Source organism: Macaca fascicularis, chromosome 5 (assembly GCF_037993035.2).
Source record: "Macaca fascicularis isolate 582-1 chromosome 5, T2T-MFA8v1.1".
Lineage (NCBI taxonomy): Eukaryota > Metazoa > Chordata > Mammalia > Primates > Cercopithecidae > Macaca > Macaca fascicularis.
The window spans coordinates 50,831,766-50,859,242 of record NC_088379.1 but is presented as its reverse complement, the minus strand read 5'-3'; the positions used below and the strand labels follow the sequence as shown (position 1 = coordinate 50,859,242).

The following is a 27,477-nucleotide window of genomic DNA, read 5'->3' as shown; positions in this document are numbered from 1 at the left end:
CTCACACTTAACAGACTATATCTATGTATTAATATTAATGTTAAGAACATTTAAAATGCAGACATTCATCAAAAGATAAATATGATCATATCCTTAATCCCATATATAATAATACCTTTGCATTTTAATACAATTCCTTATTTTCATGTCTTGGATATGCATATGATGAAAACAAAATTAATAATGCTTAATGAAAAAATAAAACTATGCACAGTAATATTCTTGTTCAAAATAACAAATTACTCAATAATAAAAAGAGTAAGTAAAGAAAGTATAGTACGAATGACGAAGCCACCTATATATGCAATTACATTGGCCTTTGGATGCAAAATATAAATACATACACATTAAAGGTAGGCTTATGACTAGATTTTCAACTTTAGATCTAAATATGAGGAGTAGATTAAGGGAGAACTGAGTAAGGTAAAGCCCTAGGGTACAAAACAGAAAAATTTGGTAGAACAAAAACTATTTTAAGGGCAACAGCTGTGAAATATTATTTACTAAACTATTAGGTACTATACTTTTCTTCTTTTAAAGATGGGGTCCCGGGCCAGGTGCAGTGGCTCACGCCTGTAATTCCAGCCCTTTGGGAGGCTGAGGCAGGAGGATCACTTGAGGTCAGGAGTTCAAGCCCAGTCGGGCCAAAATGGTGAAACCCTGTCTCTACAAAAATACAAAAATTAGCAGGGTGTGGTGGCGCACGCCTATAATCTTAGTTACTCGGGAGGCTGAGGCAGGAGAATTGCTTGAACCCAGGAGCAGAGGTTGCAGGGAGTCGAGATTGCACCACTGCACTCCAGCCTGGGTGACAGAGTGAGTGAGACTCTGTCTCAAAAAAAAAAAAACAAAAAAAAAATGGGATCTCATCTTGTCACCCAGGCTGGAGTGCAGTGGTGCAATCATAGTTCACTGCAGCCTGAAACTCCTGGGCTACAGCAACTGTTTACTATATTTTAAATTCCTTGAAGAGGGAATCTATATTTAATTCATCTCCAACTTGAAGTTATATATTGGCACACTGTTGACCTGAATTATAATTCTCCGCAAGTCAAGGAGTGTCGAATTATCAAATTTTTATATTGCAATTATCACCATATACAAAGACACAGCTTCTTCTGAAAGTTAAAAGAAGAAATTTACCTAGGATAAAAATCAAAGAATTTTAGAGTGTGAAGAACATTAAATATTAATTATATCTTTTGGCAATGAAAATTGAGACCATAAAAGTACTATTTATTATAGGAAATAGTGACTCAAATGAAAATATATGACCAACGTGAATAACTGAAATACAACGGAAGCTATAATAGATCACAGAACTAGACAAATATTAGCTCTTTGTGCTCAAATTATAAATTAAACTAAATAACACAACATACTCACAATATATTACTTTTTTATACTCAGAACACATTACTGACAAAACCAACTGTACATACGATACAAATTACTTAAAAAAGATACCCATTATTGTATTTAAAAACAGCCAACTTGCAAAACTATAACATACTCAAATAAATCCATAATTATACTCTAGAAAACTAATGAAATTTAGAGAAACACAAATTTCCCAAGTATGTTTACAGACCTAAAACCCTAAAGTCAGTCAAAATTGTATCTATTGTATCTATAATATTAAGGATCTCTAGAGGTAGAAGTATTGCTATTCTTAGAAAGCCGTATTAACAATAAATAACCTTAGCTATAACAATTATGGGCTTAAAGTATTTCCCCATTTTAAACTGATTTTTCACAATCATGAATATATGAATACTTATCAGTGAGGAAAAAAATATAAACAGTACAACCAAAAGCACATTAATTATTCAAATACACAATCTCATCTTGCCCTTGTGGTTATGTTTCTTTAGTGGTGCTGAAAATAATAACTTTTGGTTCCATTAAAGAACTATGAATTTTTTGCACTATGAATTCTAAAGTATCCTGGAACAAAATTATTAAGTAAAACAAAGCATCAAAGATCACTTTAACAAGTTTATAAAATCAGCAGCTTAAGACAAAAATGAAAAAAAATCTTACAAATAAGGTAGTAAAATATGTCATCAAGTAATACATATAAGTAATTTTTGGCACTGTGTTGGATAGATTCAGGAGCTAGTAAGGAGTTCTGTTGTCCCAGACTGCTAGTTATTTACTACTCTTATAAACTATGCACAGGAAACATGGGAAAGTGTTTATATATCTGTTATTACATATAATTATACCTCTGTTACTGCCCCTGGCTTCAAAGGTCACGTCTTTTCTTCATTTTTCAAGATGGCCTCCATCTTCCACCCTTGCCTGCTAACTATACCCTAACAGTCTTAATACTCTGATTAAACTTAAGAGAACACTGACAACTACCTAGGGGGAAAAAAAACAGAAAATGATATAATCTTTGTAATACTAAAACAAATATTCTGGTGTTGAAAAAGGAAAAATATAGATGCATAGTTTTTAATTTGTCTTTTGTGCTTCAGAGCTTTGTAGGTTACTTCTGAGTTGGAAAGACTTAAGACGCCTAAAAATAACGGACCGTACAAGTAAAAAAATATTCTAAATGTAATTCTTTTGTTTTTACTGTGTTTTTTAAAATAGAATTCTTTTTTATTAAATAGAGTCAGGCTTTAGAAAACTAACAGTAGCCTGGGTGCAGTGGCTGATGCTTGTAATCCCAGCACTTTTGAGAGGCCAAGGCAGGTGGATTGCTTGCATCCAGGAGTTTGAGACCAGCGTGGGCAACATGGCGAAGCCCCATCGCTACAAAAAAAAAATACAAAAATTGGCCAGGTATGGTGGCTTGCATCTGTAGTCCCAGCTACTTGGGAGGCTGAGGTGGGAGGATCATTTGAGCCTGGGAGGTCAAGGATGCAGTGAGTCAAGATTACACGCTGCACTCCAGACTGGGTGACAGCAAGACCTTTCTCAAAAACAAAACAGAAGAGAAAAGTTACAATAAAACAAGTTATAAGAATTAGACCCCAGTCTTCGCTTTTATCATCATTACTTAGGGAATTAAAGTAGAGAAATAATAGAGACAAGCAACACTGGTCAGTGAAATGGCACATATGCCTTGCTCTCATAAATTTAAAAAAAAAATGCCATTCTAATTTATGTTCTTTTCCTTTTTTTTTTTTTTTATTTTTGAGACAGGGTCTTCCCATAGCCCAGGCTGAGGTGCAGTGGTGCGACCACAGCTCACAGCAGCCTAGACCTCCCTGGCTCAAGCCATCCTCTCACCTCAGCCTCCTGAGTACCTGGGAACACAGGTGTGCACCACCATGCCGGGCTAATTTTTTGTATTTTTGGTAGAAACAGGGTTTCACTATGTTGCCCAGACTGGTCTCAAACTCCTGGCCTCACAGAATCTGCCCACCTTGGCCTCCCAAAGTGTTGGGCTTACAGGTGTGAGCCACCACACCTGGTATCAGTTTCTTTTGAACATAATTATGATCCATATTGCCAAAGCCAAATAAACTTTGGTAAACTAATCAACACCAGCTTCAAAACTGAGGACAAGATGCTTGATAGGATATCTCATCCAAGAGATTCTTAGCAAAAATAAGAAGTAAAAGGAAGTCATAGATAAGTGAGAATAATGAACAAGAAAGAGCACTAAACATTTAATAGTAGCAAAGGGGACACAGGCAAGTTATAAGATTTAAGAAATTCTACAAAGTTCTTAAATGCAAAGCCCATGAAAAGTGGTTTCTAATTCTACTGTCAACACAGTAACCAAAACATTACTTCTAGTATCAGCTGAGTGTAGTTTCCCAAAACCTTCCTACTTCCTTCTTATACATTTCCTTTATTTCTATGCATTCTCCTTTTTTCTCAAAGATAGCTCTTTCAAACAGAGGATACATTTTTGTTTCCTGGTCATAACTAGATCATTGCATTTCTTTTTTCTTTTTCTTTTCTTTTTTTTTTTTTTTTTTGAGATGGAGTTTCACTCTTGTCGCCCAGGCTGGAGTGCAATGGCGCGATCTCGGCTCACTGCAACCTCTGCCTCCCGAGTTCAACCAATTCTCCTGTCTCAGCCTCCCGAGTAGCTGGGATTATAAGCACTCGCCACCAGACCCGGCTAATTTTTTGTATTTTTAGTAGAGATGGGGTTTCACCATGTTGGGCAGGCTAGTCTCAAACTCCTGACCTCAGGGAATCCGCCCACCTCAGCCTGCCAAAGTGCTGGGATTACAGGCTTGAGCCATCATGCCCAGCCGATCACCGCATTTCTAAGAGTAGTGGTGGCCTAAGAAAGCCTATCTGGGCTTGATAAACTGGAAATCACTTAATAGATATTCCAGTAACCTTCTTTCTTAGGGTCCTGTTCATACTAATAATAGGTACCATTATGAAACATCCTCAATATTTTGAGAATTATACTACACATTTCATCATGATCAAAAAGTATTCTTAAGAAAAAGTCAAAAACTCAGAGAAGATAAGTAACCTACAAAAGTTTTCCATAACTGGTAGGATAACGTAGAGGCAACTCAAACCCAGCTGGTACAACTCTAAAGCCTACATGTTATCTTCCATCACATGTCACTGTCTTTTCCATAGTACAAACATAAATAATGGCAATGAATAGTAAACTCCAAATAAAAGGCACACGTTGGCTAACATGCACTATTACTGGCTCTGAGGGTTTCTCAGAGCAACAAAGTTCTGTGAACCTAGCCTTTGGCCATCTGTTAACTGGAAAAAAACAAAAAAACAAAAAACAATGTTGTCTAAATGATTTTTTGATAGCCCAGCAGCAAGTCTGGCATCTTTATACCAGCAAAACATCCTTGTAATCAAACTACCACTAAGAATAAAATGCATTTTAAGATTAGTAAAAGGCTATAAAATACTAATTTGGAATTTAACCAAAACTGTTTGCTTTCTAAGTTATCTGGTAAAAATTTTCATAAGCATTAGACATATCAAACTTAAAAAACACACACACAATTACGTAAAACAACATTCAAAAGAATTCAGTAACAACTATGTATTTAGTAACCCTACAAACACAACTATGAACCAGTTAAATTTTTTTAACATGCATTTTAATTAGTAAGCCCCCTTTTTTCTTTTACCTGTACTGTTTTTAACTGTTGGGTCTGTAACACAGAGGGCTGAGTTGTAGTATTAATCAGTTGACTTCCTGGGGTCAATGCTGAGACACCAATGACAGGTTTCACCTCTGGCCTCCCTCCAATGGTAACTACTTTAATTTGCTGCGGTGGTAACTTAGCATCTCCTGACTGGGCCTGAGTTGTAACTTTCTGAGCCTGGGGTAGTTGGCTATGGGGTAGTGCTAAAACAATTGGTGAACCAGACTTGCCCAAAGTTGTTAAAATTAACTTCTGTCCATCTGGTTTAAGGGTCTGATTGCCAAGTTTAAGATCAGATGTCTGTGATACTTTGTTTAAAATAATCTGATTGGCTGATATAGTCACAGGAGTCTGAGCACCAAGTTTTTGAAGGCCACTTGGAAAAGCTGGTTTCACTGTGGTATTAGAATCTGCTTTAGTAATTGTGGTATTCACTGCAACTTGGTTAGTGTGGTTACTGTACACTGTGATTGGTTCCGTGGAAATGGGCGTGGCTGTAGAGTCACCAGTAGAATTTATGTTGACAATTTCTTCCAGTTCTGTCTCCATGGGAATTGGGGATGAAACAATAACAGCCTCAATACTATCATCATCCACTAAAGTTATACCAGTGTCCATTATTTCCTCTGGAAGCAAACTATTCACCTCGGCTGGCACCACCTCCATGATCGTTCTCCCGCTAGAAAGTTGATCAGGCACTGTAATAAAAGTTGAAAAATGAACAAGTTACTAGGTTTCAAAAGATGTAAGAAAAAAAATCCAAGAAAAATGCAACTGGCAAAATGACAATTTTTAAATTGATATATAATTGAATGAAGAACATTCCTGATGCTTATCTGGGCTAAATCATGTTAACAGATCTTCAACCTGCAAGAATCTGTAATCTAAGTCATATAGAACACAAAACTAGGAGCAAACATTCTTACTCTCCTTGTCTCAATCCACAAGTACCTCGCACTCAGGCAACACTAAGTCACATAATCACATGAAACTCCTTTCTAATGCCCTCTAATAAAACTTGTAATCTTTGACGTATCTGATCTTATTTCTTCCCAGTTTTTTTTCCTCTCATTGACAGACTTGAAAACTGCTGATTCACACAAGGAAATAAAGATTTAAATATTAACATTTTGTAAAATATATTCAAATCTCCAATGAGCTAGGTCCTAATATGAGTGTACTATCCCATTTTAAAAATCCATTAAATACCAAAATTAATGTTAAAGGAGTTTCTAGAGTAATCCATCTCAGCAATTGCAGATCAAACAGCATTTGTGGTCCAACTTTGATCAACTAGCTTCATACCAAGGAAACTTTTATTTGGAAAGAAGATTCTCAAACCCTCCTCAGCCATTTATTTATTTATTTATTTATTTATTTATTTATTTATTTATTAAGACGGAGTCTCACTCTGTTGGCAAGGCTGAAGTACAGTGGCACAATCTCAGCTCACTGCAACCTCCGCCTCCTGGGTTCAAACGATTCTCCTGCCTCAGCCTCCTGAGTAGTTGGAATTACAGGTGCCTGCCACCATGCCAGGCTAATTTTTGTATTTTTAGTAGAAACAGGGTTTTGTCATGTTGGCCAGACTGGTCTTGAACTCCTGACCTCGGGTGATCCACCTGCCTCAGCTTCCCAAAGTGCCGGGATTACAGGCATGAGCCACCATGCCTGGCCATCCTCAGCCATTTAAAGTGTCTAAAAGAACTATTTAAGAGACGCACAGCCAGTCCCCATGAAGAAAAAAAAGTAATAGTCATAAAGCAAATTATGAAAAACTTCGAGCTGTGGTACTTTTAGCCAAAGGTCTGCAGAACTTCCAATAAAGGAATCAATTCTATTATCTTCATGTATAAAAGACAGTAAATCATGTTTATGGCAGAATAAATTGCAGTGAGTTATTTGCCCAGAGAACATCAGATCCATAGGAACCTAATCAGCAACTTTCTTCTCTTCCTTTTTTTTTTTTTGAGATGGAGTCTTGCTCTTGTTACCCAGACCGGAGTGCAATGGTGCAATCTTGGCTCACTGCAACCTCCACCTCCCAGGTTCAAGCGATTCTCCTGCCTCACCCTCCCAAGTAGCTAGGATTACAGGCATGCGCCACCACGCCCAGCTAATTTTTTGTATTTTTAGTAGAGACCGAGTTTCTCCATGTTGGTAAGGCTGGTCTCAAACTCCCGACCTCAGGTGATCTGCCCACATTGGCCTCCCAAAGTGCTGGGATTATAGGCGTGAGCCACCATGCTCAGCCCCCTTTTTTTAAATATAAAAATACACCACCCGGCTGGGCGTAGTGGCTCACGCCTGTAATCCCAGCACTTTGGGAGGCCAACATGGGTGGATCACGAGGTCAAGAGATAGAGACCATCCTGGCCAACATGGTGAAACCCCGTCTCAACTAAAAATACAAAAATTAGCTGGGCATGGTGGCGTACACCTACAGTACCAGCTACTCAGGAGGCTGAGGCAGGAGAATCGCTTGAACCCGGGAGGCTGAGGTTACAGTGAGCCGAGATCGTGCCACTGCACTCCAGCCTGGCGACAGAGCAAGACTCCATCTCAAAAAAAAAAAAAAAGATACACCACACATATAAAATTAACACAAAAGTAGCAAATTATGACTATTAGCACTGGCAAATACTACTACTGCCAAAATAAATCATCATTATTGAGTGCTTACTATACAACAGTGATGACACAATTTAATTTATCCTCACAACAACTCAGAGATGGGAATCATCATTATCTCTGTTTTATAGATGAGGTCATTTAGAAAGGTTAATTTGCCTAAGGTCACATAGCTAGTGAATGGCAGAGCCAGGACTCCAGCTCAGGTTTTTAAGATGCCACAGTTAATAATCTTGGCTGGGCACAGTGGCTTTTGCCTGTAATCCCAGCACTTTGGGAGGCCGAGGTGGGCAGATCACCTGAGGTCAGGTGTTCGAGACCAGTCTGGCCAACATGGCAAAACTCCATCTCTACTAAAAATACAAAAATTAGCCGTGGCGGTGGCAGGCGCTTGTAATTCCAGCTACTCAGGCGGCTGAAGCACAATAATCGCTTGAAGCCGGGAGGCGGAGGGTGCAGTGAGCCGAGATTGTGCCACTGCACTCCAGCCTGGGCAACAGAGTGAGACTCTGTCTCAAAAAAATTTTTTTTAAAAGATGCCACAGTTAATAATCTTAATCCCAAAATTATATTCCCTTAAATTTTACCATTGGTGTTTTAAAACAGGGAAAAAATAAGTCTACTTTTCCAAAAAGACAAACAAACAAACAAAAAACCGACATACATGTGCAGAACATGTAGGTTTGTTACACAGGTGTATGTGTGCCATGGTGGTTTGCTACACCTGTTGACCCATCCTCTAAGTTCCCTCCCCTTGACCTCCACCCCCCAACAGACCACAGTGTGTGTTGTTCCCCTCCCTGTGTCCATGTGTTCTCATTGTTCAACTTCCACTTAGGAGTGAGAACATGCGGTGTTTGGTTTTCTGTTTCTGTGTGAGTTTGCTGAGGATAATGGCTTCCAGCTTCATCCATGTCCCTGCAAAGGACATGATTGCACTCCTTTATATGGCTGCATAGTATTCCATGGTGTATATGTGCCACATTTTATTTATCCAGTCTATCACTGATGGACATCTGGGTTGGTTCCAAGTCTTTGCTATTGTGAATAGTGCTGCAATAAACATACGTGTGAACGTGTCTTTAGAGCAGAATGATTTATATTCCTTTGGGTACATACCCAGTAATGGGACTGCTGGGTCAAATGGTATTTCTGGTTCTAGATCCTTGAGGAATCACCACACTGTCTTCCACAATGGTTGAACTAATTTACATTCTCACAAACAGTTAAAAGTGTTCCTATTTCTCCACAGCCTCGCCAGCATCTATTGTTTCCTGACTTTTTAATAATTGCCATTCTGACTGGCATGAGATGGTATCTCATTATGGTTTTGATTGGCATTTCTCTGATGATCAATGAAACGATGTCGAGCTTTTTTTCATGTTTTTTGGCCACATTTGTCTTCTTTTGAAAAGTGGGTCTGTTCTATCACTAAAGATTAGTTTTGTGTTTTTGCTCATCCCAGAAATTCATATAAATTGAATAATATATGTACTTACGACATAAAGCAATCATATAGTATGAGTTTTTTCTCTCAGCATGCGTTTGAGATTTATCTGCATTGTTTTACTTATTAGTAGTTCCACTCCTTTTTACTGCTGAGTAATATTCCATTGTATAAATCAATGACAATTTGTATATGCATTCATCTGTTAATGGACATTTGGACTGTTTCCAGTTTGGAACTATGATGAATAATTCTACTATAAACTGCTATAAATATTTAGGTTCAAGTTTTTTCTGAAAATATATTTTTCATTTCTTTTGAGTAAATATCTAAAAGGAGATCTTGCAATTCCTTCTAGGTGAATCACATGGTAAGTTTATTTTTAATTTTGCATGAAACTGCTAAACTATTTCCCAACTTAACTGTAGCGTTTTATACACCCACCAGCAATGTATGAGAGTTCCAGCTGCTCCACAGCCTCACCAACAATTGGTATTGTCAGTCTTCTGTTGGTCTTTTTAACTCCAGCCGTTCTAGTGTATGTGAAGTGATATCTCATTGTGTTTTTAATTTGCAATTCCCAGATGATTAATGACTCTAGCCTCTGTTCATGTGCATATTGTCTATCTGTATATCTTCCTTTGACAAGTTCCTGTTAAAGTCTCTGTCATTTTTTTTTTTCTTTTAAAAATACCTGGTTTGGCCGGGTGTGGTGGCTCATGCCTGTAATCCCAGCACTTTGGGAGGCCGAAGCGGGCGGACCATGAGGTCAGGAGATCGAGATCATCCTGGCTAACATGGTGAAACCCTGTCTCAACTAAAAATACAAAAAATTAGCCGGGCGTGGTGGCGGGCGCCCGTAGTCCTGGCTACTCTGGAGGCTGAGGCAGGAGAATGGTGTGAACCCGGGAAGCGGAGCTTGCAGTGAGCCAAGATCGCATCACTGCACTCCAGCCTGGGAGACAGAGCGAGACTCTGTCTCAAGGGAAAAAAAAAAAAACGGGTTTACAGTCTTACTTAATTGGATGAATTCGTTACATGTACTGCAAAGTTACCCGTCACTTATAACATCTTAAAGGACTCACTAGGGTTTTGGGACCCCAAACTACTAGCACTTCTTTATGTGACTCTTCCTGATCAAAGAATTCCCTCTGGCACTTATGGGCATTCACGGCACAAGCATGTAAAAATATCAACATCAAATATACATCGGCAATGATAATCACAACAACACACAACAAAGGGCTCCACTCACAATGTCACACTAGCTTTCTTCCCCAAATCCCAAGAGTTGAATCTGGATACTCCATCCCCACCGAATGATGATTTAGTTCCTATATCCAACAGAACCATAAAAGTTTGACTCCTTCCTCTCCCTGAAGTTCTTCCAGCATATTTAGACATATGGGTATGGTCTTTGGTCCCCCTAAGGACACACAGACATCAGCCCAACCCCTTTTAATCTTTCTCTTTAAAGCACCTGAAATTAAAGAGTAGGAGGAGGGAGAGGTCAGGCCACAGAGCAAGACTGTGGCTCCACAGCAATAAGCAAAGCTTGCATTTACTTTCATTTTCAAGCATTAACCCTTGCAGCTCAACCAAACTTCTAAGGTTTTGAATCCACCTAAAAGCTCTATATCCCTATTGTGGACACCATATGTTCTGCTTTGAGGGCTCCTTAACTCAGCAGCTATAGCCACACTGCCTTTCAGCAGAGCAGGGGCCATGAAGTTGAGTGTACAACAACCAAAGCACCATTCAGGTGGTATGTTTCAATCCTGCCTCTCAACTAAGCCTCTAAATTATTCATTAACAGGTAGAACAGTGGAGGACTTTCACTCTCCCTATCCCCACTGCCCTTGCCCACCACCTGGGTAAGACCATTCACTAACAGATGCCAGAGAGAATTTTTATATCTCCTAACCTAGCTCAAGAGGCTCTCATCCTTCCTCTTTCAGAATGCCATGCCTGTCAGTACCCCATCCTCATGGCCAAAACTATCAAGAACTGTGAGAGGTCTGAGACTTCCTACTCTCTTTGAAAGCTAATAAAGTAGGCCGGGCGCGGTGGCTCAAGCCTGTAATCCCAGCACTTTGGGAGGCCGAGACGGGCGGATCACGAGGTCAGGAGTTCGAGACCATCCTGGCTAACACGGTGAAACCCCGTCTCTACTAAAAAAATACAAAAAACTAGCCGGGCGAGGTGGCGGGCGCCTGTAGTCCCGGCTACTCGGGAGGCTGAGGCAGGAGAATGGCGTAAAAACCCGGGAGGCAGAGCTTGCAGTGAGCTGAGATCCGGCCACTGCACTCCAGCCTGGGCGACACAGCGAGACTCCGTCTCAAAAAAAAAAAAAAAAAAAAAAAAGCTAATAAAGTAGCCTAGTACTCTTCCATGGATACCGGCAGAAGACACAGTAGTCCTGTGTCAGAGACAAAAGGACTGTTGACCCACAGTACAGCAAGAAACATGAGCATCATGTGTATATCAGTTCCCCCATATCCCCCAAGTCCCGCAGGGAAGACACAGGGGGGTCCAGGTAGATGCCGCACATGCAGTAGGTTTGCATCATAGCTGAGGAACCCTGAGCTTAGGGAACCCAAATCTTTTTTTGTTGTTGTTGTTTTGAGACAGAGTCTCTCTCAGTTGCCCATGCTGGAATGCAGTGGCGCGATCTCCGCTCACTGCAAGCTCTGCCTCCCAGGTTCATGCCATTCTCCTGCCTCAGCCTCCTGAGTAGCTGGGACTACCGGCGCCCGCCACCACGCCCGGCTAATTTTTTGTATTTTTAGTAGAGGCAGGGTTTCACTATGTTAGCCAGGATGGTCTCGATCTCCTGACCTCGTGATCCGCCCGCCTCGGCCTCCCAAAGTGCTGGGATTACAGACGTGTGCCACCGCGCCCAGCCAGGGAACCCAAAGCAAACCTGCTCTTTGCCCAGAGGCAGATATTATCTTTATTATACTGGACAATAAGCAAATCTGCCCTTTGCTACAGAGGGAGATGCTGTATCATCCTAGGCTGTTTGCTATACGATATCATTGAAAAGATCATTTAAAACAAAAGGGCTGTCACTGCCTCACTGGTAAGAGGTACAGAAATGCAAGGACCCATGGAAAAGCCAGGTGCAATGGCGTGCACCTGTAGTCCCAGCTATTCAGGAGAATGAAATGGGAGGATTGCTTGATGCCAGAAGTTCAAGGCTGCAGTGCACCACTGTACTGCAGCCTGGGCAACACAGTGAGAGCCTGTCTCTTAAGGGAAAAAAAAAAAAAAAAAAAAACCCATGGAGAATTGTCTCCCAAATAACTATATCTTATTTATGTTAGCAATGTTGTGCACTTTAAGTATATAGGTCTTATACGTATTTTGTTAAATTTATCCTTAAGTATTTCATGGTTTTTTGATGCTGTTATAAATGGCGCTTTTTTCCGTTTTCCAATTGTTTACGAGTATGTACAAATAAAATTGATTTTTGTATACTGTGCATGTATCCTACAACCCAGCTAAACTCACTTGTTAATTCTGATAGTTTTTCAGTATAGATTCCTTACGAATTTCTACAAATACAGTCCATGTTGTCTGTAACATCTTTATTTCCTCCTTTCCAATCTGCATGTTTTATATTTCTTTTCCCTTACTACACCTTGCTGGGACCTCCAGTAAAATGTTGACTAAAAGTGGTGACAGCAGACATCCTTGCCCTGTTCCTAATTTTATCTGTTAGTTATAGGTTTCCACAGATTTTCTTTACCAGGTTGAGAAAGTTTACTTCTTTCCCAATTTAATGAGGTTTTTTAAAAAATCATAAAAGGATGTTTAATTCTATCATATGCTTTTTCTGTAACTAGTGAATCGTATGGCTTTTCTTTTAGTCTGTGAATTATATTAATTTTTGATTACATTAATTTAGCATTCCTGATATAAACCCCACTTGATCACATCTTATAATTTATATATATATTGCTAAATCACATTGTGCTAATATTTTGTTAAACATTTTTGTTATGTTCATGAGTGATATTGATCTGTAGTTTTCATTTTATAGTGTCTGCCTGGAGACAATGCTAGCTAATAAAATGAATGGGAGTGTGTTCTTATTTTTCAGGAAAAGTTTGCACAGAATTGTCTCTATTTCCTCCTTAAATATTTGCTAAAATTCACCAGTAAAACCATCTAGATATAAAGCTTCCTTGTGGGAAGGTTTTTAAATATAAATTCACTCTCTTTAGCAGATGCAGGGCTATTCAGATATCTTTCTTCCCAAGTAACCTGGGATATTTGATAGTTTGTGTCTTTGAAGGAATTTGTCTATTTCCTCTAAGCTGCCAAATGTATTAGCATAAAATTACATGTAATATTCTTTTAATATCTGCAGGATCTGTAGAAATGTCCTCTCTTCATTCCTCATAGTGGTAAATTGTCTTCTCTCCTTTCATTCTTGATTAGCTAGAGATTTATCCATTTTATTGACCTTTACAAAGAACCATTTTTGGACCAGGCATGGTGGCTCACACCTGTAATCTCAGAACTTTGAGAGGTTAAGATGGCTCACTTGTGGCCACAGGTTTGAGACCAGTCTGGACAACATATCAAGACCCCACCTCAACAAAATAAAGATAAAAATTAGCTGGGTGTGGTAGGGCCTGCTTGTAGTCCTAGCTCACACTCCCTTGACTTGGAGGCTGCAGCAAGCAAACCACGACACAGTGGCATGAACATGTTTCACTGAAGCATCAAATTCCCAGGCTCAAGCAATCCTCCTGCCGCAGCCCTGCAAGTAGCTGGGACCACAGGCATGCACCACAATGCCTGGCTTTTGTTTTGTAGAAATGAGGTTTCACCACGTTGCCTAGGCTGGTCTCAAACTCCTGAGCTCAAGTGATCTGCCCGGCTTGGCCTCTCAGCATGCACCACTGTGCCTGGCCCATTTTTTATTTAATTAACTATTATTTTTACCTCTTTCCTTCTGTTTGATTTATTCTTCTTTTCCCAGAATCTGTGTTTTTTTTTTTTTTTTTTTTTTTTTTGAGATGGAGTTTCATTCTTGTTGCCCAGGCTGAAGTGCAACGGCGCAATCTCGGCTCACCACAACCTCCGCCACCCGGGTTCAAGCGAGTCTCCTGCCTCAGCCTCCCAAGTAGCTGGGATTATAGGCATGTGCCACCACGCCTGGCTAATTTTTTGTATTTTTAGTAGAGACAGGGTTTCTCCATGTTGGTCAAGCTGGTCTCAAACTCCACACCTCAGGTGATCCGCCTGCCTCGGCCTCCCAAAGTGCTGGGATTACAGGGGTGAGCCACTGCGCCTACCCACCTAGAATCTCAAGAAGGAAGCACAGATCAGTGTTCATCAAACTACTAAATCATGACAATGGTCTTTATATATTGCTTCCCACCTAAGAATGGTTGTTTGTTTGTTTGTTTTTGAGACAGAGCCTTGCTCTGTCACCCAGGCTGGAGTGCAGTGGTGCGATCTTGGCTCACTGCAACCTCTGCGCCCCGGGTTCAAGTGACTCTCCTGCCTCAGCCTCCCAAGTAGCTGGGATTAGAGGCGCATGCCACCATGCTGGCTACTTTTGTATTTTTAGTAGAGATGGGGTTTCACCATGTTGGTCAGGCTGGTCTTGAACTTCTGATCTCAACTGATCCACCCGCCTCAGCCTCCCAAAGTGCTGGGATTACAGGCATGAGCCACTGCGCCCGGCCTGATATTTACATTTTTAAATGGTTGGGGTGAGGGAGAATATGTGACAGACTTACATGACTTACAAAGCCTCAAATATTTGCTACCTGGACCTTTACAGAAAAAGTCTGTCAACTCCTCGTTTAAATGATTGATTGATTTTAAAACTTTCTTCTTTTTTATAGTAAGCCTTTAATATGAAAACTTTTCCCCAAAGCTGCTTTAGATGTATTCCATTAATTTCAATATGTTTTTATTTATTTTTTATTTTATTTTATTTATTTATTTTTTTTTTTGAGATGGAGTCTCGCTCTGTTGCCCAGGCTGGAGTGCAGTGGCACGATCTCAGCTCACTGCAAGCTCTGCCTTCCGGGTTCACGCCATTCTCCTGCCTCAGCCTCCCAAGTAGCTGGGACTACAGGCGCCCACCACCACACCCGGCTAATTTTTTGTATTTTTAGTAGAGACGGGGTTTCACCGTGTTAGCCAGGATGGTCTCGATCTCCTGACCTCGTGATCTGCCTGCCTCGGCCTCCCACCAAAGTGCTGGGATTACAGGCGTGAGCCACCACGCCCGGCCTCAATATGTTTTTATTATCATTCACTTCAAATGTTTTCTAATATTGCTTGTGATTTCATCTGACACATGGTTAATAAAGTGTGCCATTTAATTCCCAAGCACTTGGAGATTTTCTAGCTATGCTATTATTATTGATTACTAATTTAATTATAGTATTGTCAGAGAACATAATACTCTGCAACATTCTCATTTGAAATTAGAGACTTATATTTTGACTCAGTATATTCTCTCTTGGTGAATGTTCCTTGTGCATTTGAAAAGAATTTTTACTTTTTTTTAGTTTTTTGGGGTTTTTTTTGAGACAGAGTCTCACTCTGTCACCCAGGCTGGAGTGCAGTGATGCAATCTGGGCTGACTGCAACCTCCATCTCCCTGGTTCACACAATTCCACTGCCTCAGCCTCCCAAGCAGCTGGGATTACAGGTGCATGGCACCATGCCCAGTTACTTTTTTTGTATTTTTAGTAGACGGGGTTTTGCCATGTTGGCCAGACTGGTCTTGAACTCCTGAACTCAGGCAATCCGCCCTCCTCAGCCTCCCGAAGTGCTGGGATTACAGGCGAGAGCCACCGCACCTGGCCAAGAACATTTTTTTCTTAATAGTTGCTGAGGGTAGTATTCTATTTATGTCAGTTAGCAAAAGCTGGTTTATAGTGTTATTCAGATCCTTGATATCCTTAATAAATTTTTAAGCTGTTAAAATTCCCAAATATGATGGTGGATTTGTCCATGTCTCCTCTTCTGCACATTTTTGCTTCATATATTTTGAAGTTCTGTTGTCAGAAGAACATAGATTTTTACCTGTCCTGTTAAAAGACACTGAAAATTACAGGAGTGGGACTCGCCCTTTGAACTAGGAGCAAAGTCCTAACTTCTAACAAGAAAAGCTCTGGGCCGGGTTCAGTGGCTCACAACTGTAATCCCAACACTCTGGGAGGCCGAGGCAAGAGGACTGCTTAAGTCCAGGAGTTGGAGACCAGCCTGGGCATAACATGGTAAGATCCTCTTCTCTACAAAAAAATAATTTTTAACAATTAGCCGGGCATGGTGGAGCATGTCTAAAGTCCTAGCTACTCGAGAGGCTGAGACAGGAGGAAAGTGTAATCTCAGAAGGTCAGGAGTTCAAGACCAGCCTGGCCAACATAGTGAAACCACGTCTCCACTAAAACTACAAAAATCAGCTGGGCGTGGTGCTGCATGCCTGTAGTCCTGGCTACTCAGGAGGCTAAGGCAGGAGAATTGCTTGAACCCAGGAGGTGGAGGGTGCAGTGAGCAGAGATAGCGGCACTGCACTCCAACTCTGGCAACAGTGTGAGACTCTGTCTCAAAGAAAAGACAAGAAAAGACAAGACAAGACAAGACAAGAAAGAGAATCTGAGTGTTTAGTTGACCTTTGAACAACAGGGTCCACTTACACACATTTTTTTTCCATAAATATATTAAATATTTTTTGGAAATTTGTGGCAATTTGAAAAAACTTGCTGATGAACCATGTCACCACTTAGAAATATCAAAAAGATTTAAGAAAAAGTTTGATATGTCATGAATGCATAAAACATATGTAAACATTGTTTTTTAATTTACTACCATAAAATATATAAATTATAAAAAGTTAAAATGTATAAAAACTTACCCACACAAACACATTGTATCATTTGCAGTGGAGAGAAATGTAAACAAAGATGCACTATTAAATCAAAACCACAAAAAAGTAACTGTAGTACATACTATACTATTGTAACATTTTTGTAGCCACCTCCTGTTGTTACTGTGGTGAGCTCAAATGTTGCCACTAATTGTCTGTTTCCACATAAGCAGTTCCTCCCTCCAGTAAATTGTGTATTGCAGTAAAAGGTGATCTCCCATATTTTTCATCGTGCTTAGTGCAATACTGTAAAACTTGAATAACACTAGGAGACCCATATGAAGTGCCACTAATGATGCTGGAAGTGCTCCCAAGAAGCAGAGAAAAGTATGACATTACAAGCAAAAATTTAACTGCTTGATATGTACTATAGATTGAGGTCTACAGCTGCAGTTGCCCAACATTTCAAGATAAATGAATCCAGTGTAAAGACCATTATAAAAAAGGAAATCTGTTAGGACATCACTGCAGTTGCACCAGCAGATACAAAAACCTTGCACTTTTAGCAAAATATTTTTTTGTCTAACATTGAAAATGCAGCCTTTGGCCAGGTGTGGCCAAAGTGCTGGGATTTGGCTCATGCCTATAATCCCAGCACTTTGGGAGGATGAGGCAGGCAGATCATTTGAGATCAGGAGTTTTAGACCAGCCTGGCCAATACGGTAAAACCCCATCTCTACCAAAAAATACAAAAATTGGCTGTGTATGGTGGTACGTGCCTGTGGTCCCAGCTACTTGGGAGGCAGAGGTGGGAGAATAGCTTGAACCCGGGAGGTGGAGGCTCTAGTGAGCTGAGATTGCACCACTGCACTCCAGCCTAGGTGATAGAGTGAGACTGTCTCAAAACAAAACAAAACAAAAAAAAGGTCAAGAAAACAGGAGAAGCAGCTTCTGGTGACCAAGAATTCCCAGATGCCATTAAGAAAATCATTGAGGAGAATGGATATATGCCCAAACAGGTTTTTTGTTTTGTTGTTTTTTGAGACAGGGTCTCATTCTGTCACCCAGACTGGAGTGCAGTGGCATAATCAGAGCTTACTGCAGCCTTGACCTCCTGGGCTCAAGTGATCCTCATACCTCAGCCTCCTGAGTAGCTGGGACCACAGGTGCATGCCACCACATCTGGCTAAATTTTTAAAATTTTTATAGAGATAGGGTCTCATTATGTTGCCCAGGCTGGTCTCGAACTCCTAGGCTCAAGTGATCCTCCTGCCTCAGCTCTCCAAAGTGCTAGGATTACAGGTATGAGCCACCATGCCCAGCCCAAACAGGTTTTCGATGCGGATGAAAGTGCCTTATTCTGGAAAAGAATGCCATAAAAGACATTTATTAGTAAGGAAGAGAAGGCAGCACCAGAATTTTTAAGGCAGGAAAGGATAGGCTAAGTCTATTGTTTTGTGCAAATGTAGTTGGGTTCATGATCAGAACTGCCCTTATCTATTAAGCTGCTAAACCCTGAGCCTTGAAGGGAAAGGATAAACACCAGTTGCCACTCTTTCAAATGTACAACAAGAAGGCCTGGACAATGAGAACTCTTTTTCTGGATTGGGTCCATCAGTGTTTTGTCCCTGGAGACAGAAGTACCTTGCCAGTAAGGAACTGCCTTTTAAAATTCCTTTGATATTGGACAATGCTCCCAGCCACTCAGAACACCATGTGTTCAACACCGAAGGCATCAACATGGTCTACTTGCCCCCAAATACAGCATCTTTAATTTGGCCTCTAAGGCCCTTTAAGGCTCATTATATATGGTACTCTATGGAATGAACATCAAGTCTATGGAAGATAACCCAGTTGAGAGAACATTATGAAAATCAGAAAGGATTACACCACTGAAGATGCCGTCATTGTTATAGACAAAGCCATGAAAGCCATCAAGCCCAAGGCAATAAATTCTTTTTTTGTTTTGTTTTGTTTTTTTGTAGATGGAGTCTCACTTTGTCCCCCAGGGTGAAGTGCAGTGGCACAATCTGAATCTCGGCTCACTGCAACCTCTGCCTCCCAGGTTCAACTGATTCTCCTGCCTCAGCCTCCCAAATAGCTGGGATTAAAGGCACACGCCACCACACCCAGCTAATTTTTGTATTTTTAGTAGAGACAGGGTTCTGCCATGTTGGCCAGGCTGGGCTCAAACTCCTAACCTCAGGTGATCCGCCCACCTTGGCCTCCCAAAGTGCTGGGATTACAGGCAAAGCCTCCAGGCCCGGCCCAAAAGCAATAAATTCTTACAGAGAAAACTGCCTCTAGACATTGTGCACGACTTCACAGGATTTACAACATAACCAATGAAGAAAATCATGAAATAAATTGTGGATATGACAAAAATGGTGAGAGGTGAAGGGTTTCAAGATATGCGTCTTGGGTAAGGCACAGTGGCTCATGCCGGTAATCCCAACACTTCGGGAGGCCAAGGTGAGGGGATCACTTGAGCCCAGCAGTTTGAGAGCAACCTGGGCAACCTAGTGAGACCCCAACTCTACAAAAAATTTAAAAGTTAGCCAGATGTGGTGGTGTGCACCTGTAGTCCCAGCTACTCAGGAGGCTGAGGTGGAAGGATCACTTGAGCCCAGGAGGTCAAGGATGCTGTGAGCTATGATCACACCACTTCACTCCAGCCTGAGCAGGAGTGAAATCCTGCCGAAAAGAAAAGAAAAAGAAAAAGAAAGGATCTTGGAGAAATTCAAGAGCTAACAGATACCATACCAGAGGAATTAACGGGGGACAACTTGATGGAGATGACTGCTTCTGAACTAGTGCCAGACAATGAGAAAGAAGATGTAGAAGAAGCACAGAAAACAAATTGACAGTAGACGATTGGCATTATTCAAGACTGCTTTTGACGTGGACCCTTCTACGATACACACAATGAAGCTAAAGCAAACAGTGAAAAAAGGCTTGCTACCATAGGGAAATATTGTTAGAGAAATCAAGCACAGTGGTGCACACCTTTAATCCCAGCTACTTGGGAGACTGAGGCAGGAGGATCGCCTGAGCCCAGGCGGAATTCAAGACCAGCAACATAGCAAGACATCACCTCTTTAAAAAAAAAAAAAAAAAGTGAAGGTGAGGGAGGAAGGAAGGAAGGAGAGAAGGAAGGAGGAATAGAAGGAAGGAAGGGAGGAGGGGAGGAAGGAAGGGAGGGAAGGAGGGAGGAAGGGAGGGAGGAAGGGAGGGAAGGAGGGAGGGAGGGAGGCAGGGAGGGGAGGAGGGAGGGAGGGAAAAAAAGTCAGACAGAAATTACAATGTATTTCCATAAAGTTACATCAAGTGTCCCTGCCTCTCCTGTCTCCTCATCTACCTTCTCCACCTCTTCTGCCTCTGACACTCCAGACAGCAAGACCCATTGCTGCTCTTCCTCGATCCACTTCAGTTCATGAACAGTAACTATATTTTCTCTCCCTTACAGTTTTTGTAATAACATTTTTTCTCTAGCATACTTTATTGTAATAATATGCTACGTAATAAATACATAAAATATGTGTTAATCAACTATGTTATCAGTAAGGCTTGGACAACAAGTTTTTGGGGATTCAAAAGTCATATGTGGATGTGGATATGACTGCTTGGGGTTGGTGTCCCTAATTCCCATGTTGTTCAAGGGTCAACTGTATTTTTTGTACCTAGAGCTTACTACCAGCATTAACTGGTTAACTATACCACTTAGATTTTAGCTTTTCTTTTTGTGTGTGAGATGGAGTCTTGCTCTGTCACCCAGGTTGTAGTGCAGTGGCACGATCTCTGCTCACTGCAACCTCCGCCTCCCAAGTTTCAGTGATTCTCCCGCCTCAGCCGCCTGAATAGCTGGGATTACAGATGTATGCCACCACGCTAGATTGATTTTTTGTATTTTTAGTAGACATGGGATTTCACCATGTTGGCCAGGCTGGTCTTGCACTCCTGACCTCTAATGATCCACCCACCTCGGTCTCCCAAAGTGCTGGGATTAAAGGTGTAAGCCACCTCGCTTGGCCAGATTTTAGCTTTTATTTCTAAAATCAAACATCAACTAAAAAACCAGTTATAGAACTACATTTCTCAAACTAAACTGGGAGCAGTAGACTATAACCCATGAGTTCTGATGAAGGTTTGAAAGGTTTGTATTTCCCAGAGAAGACTGGTATGGCCCCTGTGCAAGGACGACATGCAAATTTGTGAAGTGTTCCATGAAAAAAACAAATTAAATACATAAATTTTTTTTTGAGACAGAGTCTCACTCTGTTGCCCAGGCTGGAATGCAGTGGCGCAATCTTGGCTTATAGCAACCTCCACCTGGGGGCTCAAGTTATCCTCCCACCTCAGCCACTGGAGTAGCTGGGACTACAGGTGTGCGCCACCACAACTAGCTAATTTGTCTCGTTTTTCTAGAGACAGGGTCTCGCCATATTGCCCAGGCTAGTCTCAAACTCCTGAGCTCAAGCCATCCACCCACCTCGGCCTCACAGAGTGCTGGAATTATAGGCGTGAGCTACCGCACCCAGCCTAAATTTTTTTAAAAAAAGAAAGGTTTGTATTTTCATTTCAATAGTATTTTTATAAAGTACATTCTGGATCATTTGAATAACCACATCACATCCAAAATCAATGTACAATAATTCATATGAGCTAAAGAAAAAGGCACAAAATGGACTTATAAAATAAATGACATATTTATGCCAAATAAAAGCCAAACCACTTAACCTGAGATTTAAGAAGGAAAGCCTTGCAGCATTCAAACACAGAAGAGTGGCGTAGAAATTGAGTCATCATAGGATATAGAGTATGTAGAAAACAGGCCGGGTGCAGTGGCTCACACCTGCAATCCCAGCACTTGCAGAGGCTGAGGGAGACAGATTGCGAGGTCAGGAGTTCGAGACCAGCCTGGCCAATATAGTGAAACCCCGTCTCTACTAAAAATACAAAAAAATTAGCCAGGCATGGTGGCGGGCGCCTGTAGTCCCAGCTACTTGGGAGGCTGCGGCAGGAAAATCGCTTGAACCTGGGAGGCAGAGGTTGCAGCGAGCCAAGATCGCGCCACTGTACTCCAGTGTGGGTGACAGAGTGAGACTCTGTCGGAAACTGGACAGGAAAGGACAGCACAGGACAGGAAAGGAAGAAAAAGAAAGAAACTGCACATCTGCACTAAGGCAGAACCTAGTATACTCACTATGGAAAGAAAATATATTTTTGTTTTGTTTTGTATTAAGACTGTCTTGCTCTGTCATCAGGCTACAGTGCAACGCCAAGATCATGGCTCACTGCAGTCTTGGACACCCAGGCTCAAGTGATCCTCCCACCTCAGCCTCCCGAGTAGCTGGGACTACAGAACAGGCACAAGCCATCACACTCTGGCCAATTTTCTTTATATTTGTTGTAGAGACAAGGTCTTGCTACGTCGCCCAGGCTGGTCTTGAACTTGTGGACACAAGTTTTCCCCCCATTTTGGACTCCTAAAGTGCTGGGATTACAGGTGTGAGCCACTGTGCCTGACCTAAAGACTGTTTAAGCAAAACAACATCACCTAAGTTTAATTATTTTACATTGGTTTTACAGTTTTGTTTATACTAGATTCATAAATTTACTTTTTGTTCATTTGTTTTTGAGACAGAGTCTGGCTCTGTCGCCCAGGCTGGAGTGCAGTGGCACAATCTCAGCTCTCTGCAACCTCTGCCTTCCAGGTTCAAACGATTCTCCCGCCTCAGCCTCCGAAGTAGCTGGCATTTTCGTACAGGAACCCACCACCACGCCCAGTTCATGTTTGTATCTTTTAGTAGAGATGAGGTTTTGCCATGTTGGCCAGGCTGGTCTCGAACTCCTGACCTCAGATGATCAGCTCACCTTGGCCTCCCAAAGTGCTGGGATTACAGGCATGAGCCATCGCACCTGGCCTATAAATTTACTTTTGATTTATACTGGTTTTATATATTTATATCTAGCTTAGAAAGTAAATATTTTAATATTTTAATAAAATAAGTTAGTAAATATTTTAATAAAATACTGGGGATTCACAATTTTTGTTTCCTTTAAAAGGGATCTGTAAATCGCTATTATTAAAAAATCAAAAAACAGGGTCCAGGCATGGTGACTCACGCTTGTAATCCCAACACTTTGGAGGACTAAGGCAGGCGGATCACTTGAGGCCAGGAGTTTGCGAACAGCCTGGCCAACATGGGGAAAGCCCGCCTCTACAAAAATTAGCTGGGCATGGTGGAGCGCACCTGTAGTCCCAACTACTCAGGGGGCTGAGCTAGGACAATCACTTGAACACGGGAGGCAGAGGTTGCAGTGAGTTGAAATCACACCACTGCACGCCAGCCTGGGCAACAGGGTGAGACTCCATCTCAGAAAAAAAAAAGTCAAAAAATAGATGCTGGAGAGGTCGTGGGAACACTTACACACTGTTGGTGAAAATGTAAATTAGTTCAGCCACTGTAGAAAAGCAGCTTGGTGACTTCTCAAAGAATTTGAAAGAGAACTACCATTTGACCCAGCAATCACATTACTGGGTACATACCTAAAAGAAAATAAATGTTTACGCCAGAAAGACACATGCACCTGCATGGTCATCGCAGCACTACTCACAACATCAAAGACATGGAATCAAGCTGGGTGCCCATCAATGGTGACTAGATAAGGAAAATGTGGTACATATACAATATGAAATACTACGTAGCCATAAAAATTAAAGAAACCGCCGGGTGCGGTGGCTCATGCCTGTAATCCCAGCACTTTGGGAGGCTGAGGCAGGTGGATCACGAGGTCAGGAGATCAAGACCATCCTGGCTAACACGGTGAAACCCCATCTCTACTAAAAATACAAAAAAAATTAGCCGGGCCTGGTGGCGGGCGCCTGTAGTCCCAGCTACTAGGGAGGCTGAGGCAGGAGAACGGCCTGAACCTGGGAGGCGGAGCTTGCAGTGAGCCGAGATCGCGCCACTGCACTCCAGCCTGGGAGACAGAGCAAGACACCGTAAAAAAAAAAAAAAAAAAAAAAAAAAGAAAGAAACCACGTCCTTTGCAGCAACATGGATGTAGCTGGAGGCCATTATCCTAAGCAAATTAACATAGAAACAGAAAACTAAATACCACAAATTCTCACTTATAAGTGGGAGCTAAACATTGGGTACTCATGAACATAAAGATGGCAACAATGGAAACTGAGGACTACTGGGGACATAGGGAGGGGGTCAAGGGTTGAAAAACTATTGGCTGGGCACAGTGGCTCACACCTGTAACCCCAGCACTTTGGGAGGCTGAGGCGGGTGGATCACGAGGTCAGGAGATCAGGATCATCCCAGCTAACATGGTGAAACCCCACCTCTACTAAAAATACAAAAAATTAGCCAGACGTGATGGCATGCACCTGTAGTCCCAGCTACTCCGGAGGCTGAGACAGGAGAATAGCTCGGACCTGGGAGGCAGAAGTTACAGTGAGCCAAGATTGCACCACTGCAATCGACAGAGCGAGACTCCATCTCAAAAAAAAAAAAAAAAAAAAAAAAGAATAAAAGAAAAACTATTGGATACTATGCTCAGTGCCTGGGTGACAGGACCATTCATACTGCAAACCTCAGCATCATGCAATATACCCAGGTAACAGAACTGCACATGTACCCCTTGAACCTAAAATAAAAGCTGGAAAAAAAGGTGAATTCCAAATTAGTCACATACCTTTAAAGTCTATGTTCAAGTATATAGTATTTAAATTTGAGCTTCTGCCACTCATATTTAAATGTATATGAAGTATCTGCTGCACTACTCCCATTCTATTTAGGTGAGCTTCCTTAACTTTGTAACTTACTTTCCATAAAGTCTTTGCTACACGATAATTACATGAATTTCACAATGTATTTCAAAGGGTGTGAATTAACACCATAATAAAAAAAAGAAATGGGCCAGGCATGATGGCTCACATCCTACCACTTTGGGAGGCTGAGGTTGGTGGATCACCTTAGGTCAGGAGTTCAAGACCAGCCTGGCCAACATGGTGAAACCCCATCTCTAGTAAAAATACAAAAAGTAGCCGGGCATGGTGGCGGGTGCCTGTAATCCCAGCTACTCAAGAGGCTGAGGCAAGAGAATCGCTTGAACCCAGGAGGTGGAGGCTGCAGTGAGCAGAGATCACACCACTACCCTCCAGCCTGGGCAACAGAATGAGACTCCGTCTCAAAAAATAAATACATAAAAATAAATTTTAAAAAAAGATTACATAATTGAGTGAAATAACAAATAAATGCTATTCATTTATTCACATACTCAAGGGATAGGCATTGTACCCAAGAATGAGAATAACACAGCCTATAAAACTGAACAAATATATAAAAATAAAAAAGGGAACTCTATATTATTCATGCTTATGATTAACATGATGGAAAAAACATGGAGATTCAAAATCAGAAAAGATCTGTTTCCAAATCATGGCTCTCCTAGTTGCTTATCACGTAATCCGAGTCAATAATAACATCTCTGAGCTTCAGTTTACTTACAGGGTTACTGTGAAGATAGTTATGAGGTATGCTGTAACTCAAAGTTATTTTCCTGTTTATCTAAATTAGCTTCTCCTTCTGATTTCCCTATTGTTTTACAGCATTCAATAGTCTACCAAATGGCCGGACGTGGTAGCTAACGCCTGTAATTCCAGCACTTTGGGAGGGTGAGTCAGGTAGATAGCCTGAGCTCAGGAGTTTGAGACCAGCCTGGCCAACATGGTGAAACCCTATCTCTACCAAAAATACAAAAAATTAGCCGAGCGTGGTGGCCCATGCCTGTGGTCCCAGCTACTCATGAGGCTGAGGTGGGAGTATCTCTTGAGCCTGGGAGGCAGAGGTTGCAGTGAGCTGAGATCCACTGCACCCTCACCTGGGTGACAGAGTAAGACCCCATCTCATTAAAAAAAAAAAAAAAAAAAAATTCTATCAAACACCAGGGCTTACGATTGTATGGTCGTTGACATCTCTTCTTTCCATAGAAATATTAATCTGTCATATATTATGCAGATTACACCTTCACCATGACTATCTGCCTGTAACCAATCGTGTCTAAATCTCTAAATCCTGAAGCCTACTATGGTGTTTTTACCTCCATCTCCTCTCACCTGTAATGCATTCTACATAAAAGCTATATGTACACGATTTATCTTCTGAAGTATATCTCTGAGGTTGTCATTCTCCTACACTAAGTTACATTTTCTGTAACTCTTAAGGCCTTTTGCAGCAAGGCCCCACTGAATAGATCCTTCCAACTTCACCTCCAGTGATTCTTAAACTGTAAGTTCCCTGAGGTAATGATATTGAGGTTATTTTATCCACTATCCCTAGCATACTATATGACACATAATAGACACCCAATAATAATGTTTGAAAAAGCAGTGAAAATCGGCCAGGCGCGGTGGCTCACGCCTGTAATCCCAGCACTTTGGGAGGCCGAGGCAGGTGGATCATGAGGTGAGGAGATCGAGACCATCCTGGCTAACATGGTGAAACACCATCTCTACTAAAAATACAAAAAATTAGCCAGGTGCAGTCGTGGTCGCCTGTAGTCCCAGCTACTCAGGAGGCTGAGGCAGGAGAATGGCTGAACCCGGGAGGCGGAGCTTGCAGTGAGCTGAGATCTCACCACTGCCCTCTAGCCAGGGCAACACAGCGAAACTCTGTCTCGAAATAAAAAAAAAAAAGAAAAAGTAGTGAAAATCTATAATACTCTTCCCCCCAAAAATGAACACTGGACTATCTCTGGTGGTATAATTCTTGCTTCATTTCTTTCTAACACATTTTTAATTATTAATACACAATTGTTCTAACCAGGACAATATGAAAACTGGTCTTTAAAGACAATCACAAAGAATCACAAAGAGACAATAGCCCTCTGTGATTAAAAGAAAGTCAATGAAAAAGCTTTTTAATCCCCCTATTTTAATTACTTTTAAAATTCTTAGTCTTGCTACTAAGTCAGCAGCTATAAGGCATGGGTTAAATAACTGCAACATAAAAACTGTAATTTTAAAAAGACAAAACCAAATACCTACTGAATAATACAGCATCAGACAAATTATTTTTAAAAAATAATCATTATCATTATCATTAAATCTTCTGAGTACCTCTCAGGTATTTGTCCTAAAAAATTTTTTGGGTCTCTTATTCTTCTAGTAAGTGAAAGCCAGACATCCAAACTATACACATCCATTCACACAAAATTTTTCCCCTCTAAGTACACTACAAAATTTGTGATAAATGACACACTATGGCATAGTGTGTTCACATATACTCTCTGTAGACAATTTGAATAAGGAAATAATATCACATATACTCTCTGAAGACAATTTGAATAAGGAAATTTAGGGCTAATCATAAACATTACCCATGGGCATTCCTCAAATACTAATCTCTCTGTTCATTATACACTCAATGTCATTG

The 27,477-nt window shown here is 41.2% G+C and overlaps 1 protein-coding gene across 19 annotated transcripts in view; it reads right to left on the bottom strand.

The window, feature by feature from the left end:
• Nucleotides 1–27,477, bottom strand: part of LIN54 (lin-54 DREAM MuvB core complex component) — an 87,733-nt gene that overhangs the window by 56,733 nt on the left and 3,523 nt on the right. For 11 of the 19 annotated variants that reach the window (XM_074039820.1, XM_074039816.1, XM_005554916.4 and 8 more), the window contains exon 2: nucleotides 5,751–5,803. Coding sequence is in view for 12 of the 19 variants with exons in the window: in XM_074039816.1 (XP_073895917.1) it covers nucleotides 5,751–5,771 (21 nt within the window). In the remaining 7 variants the exon portion in view is untranslated. Of the gene's footprint in view, nucleotides 1–5,087; nucleotides 5,804–27,477 lie in introns of all 19 variants that reach the window. The other 8 variants (XM_065545052.1, XM_005554913.4, XM_074039821.1 and 5 more) reach the window with 1 other exon arrangement.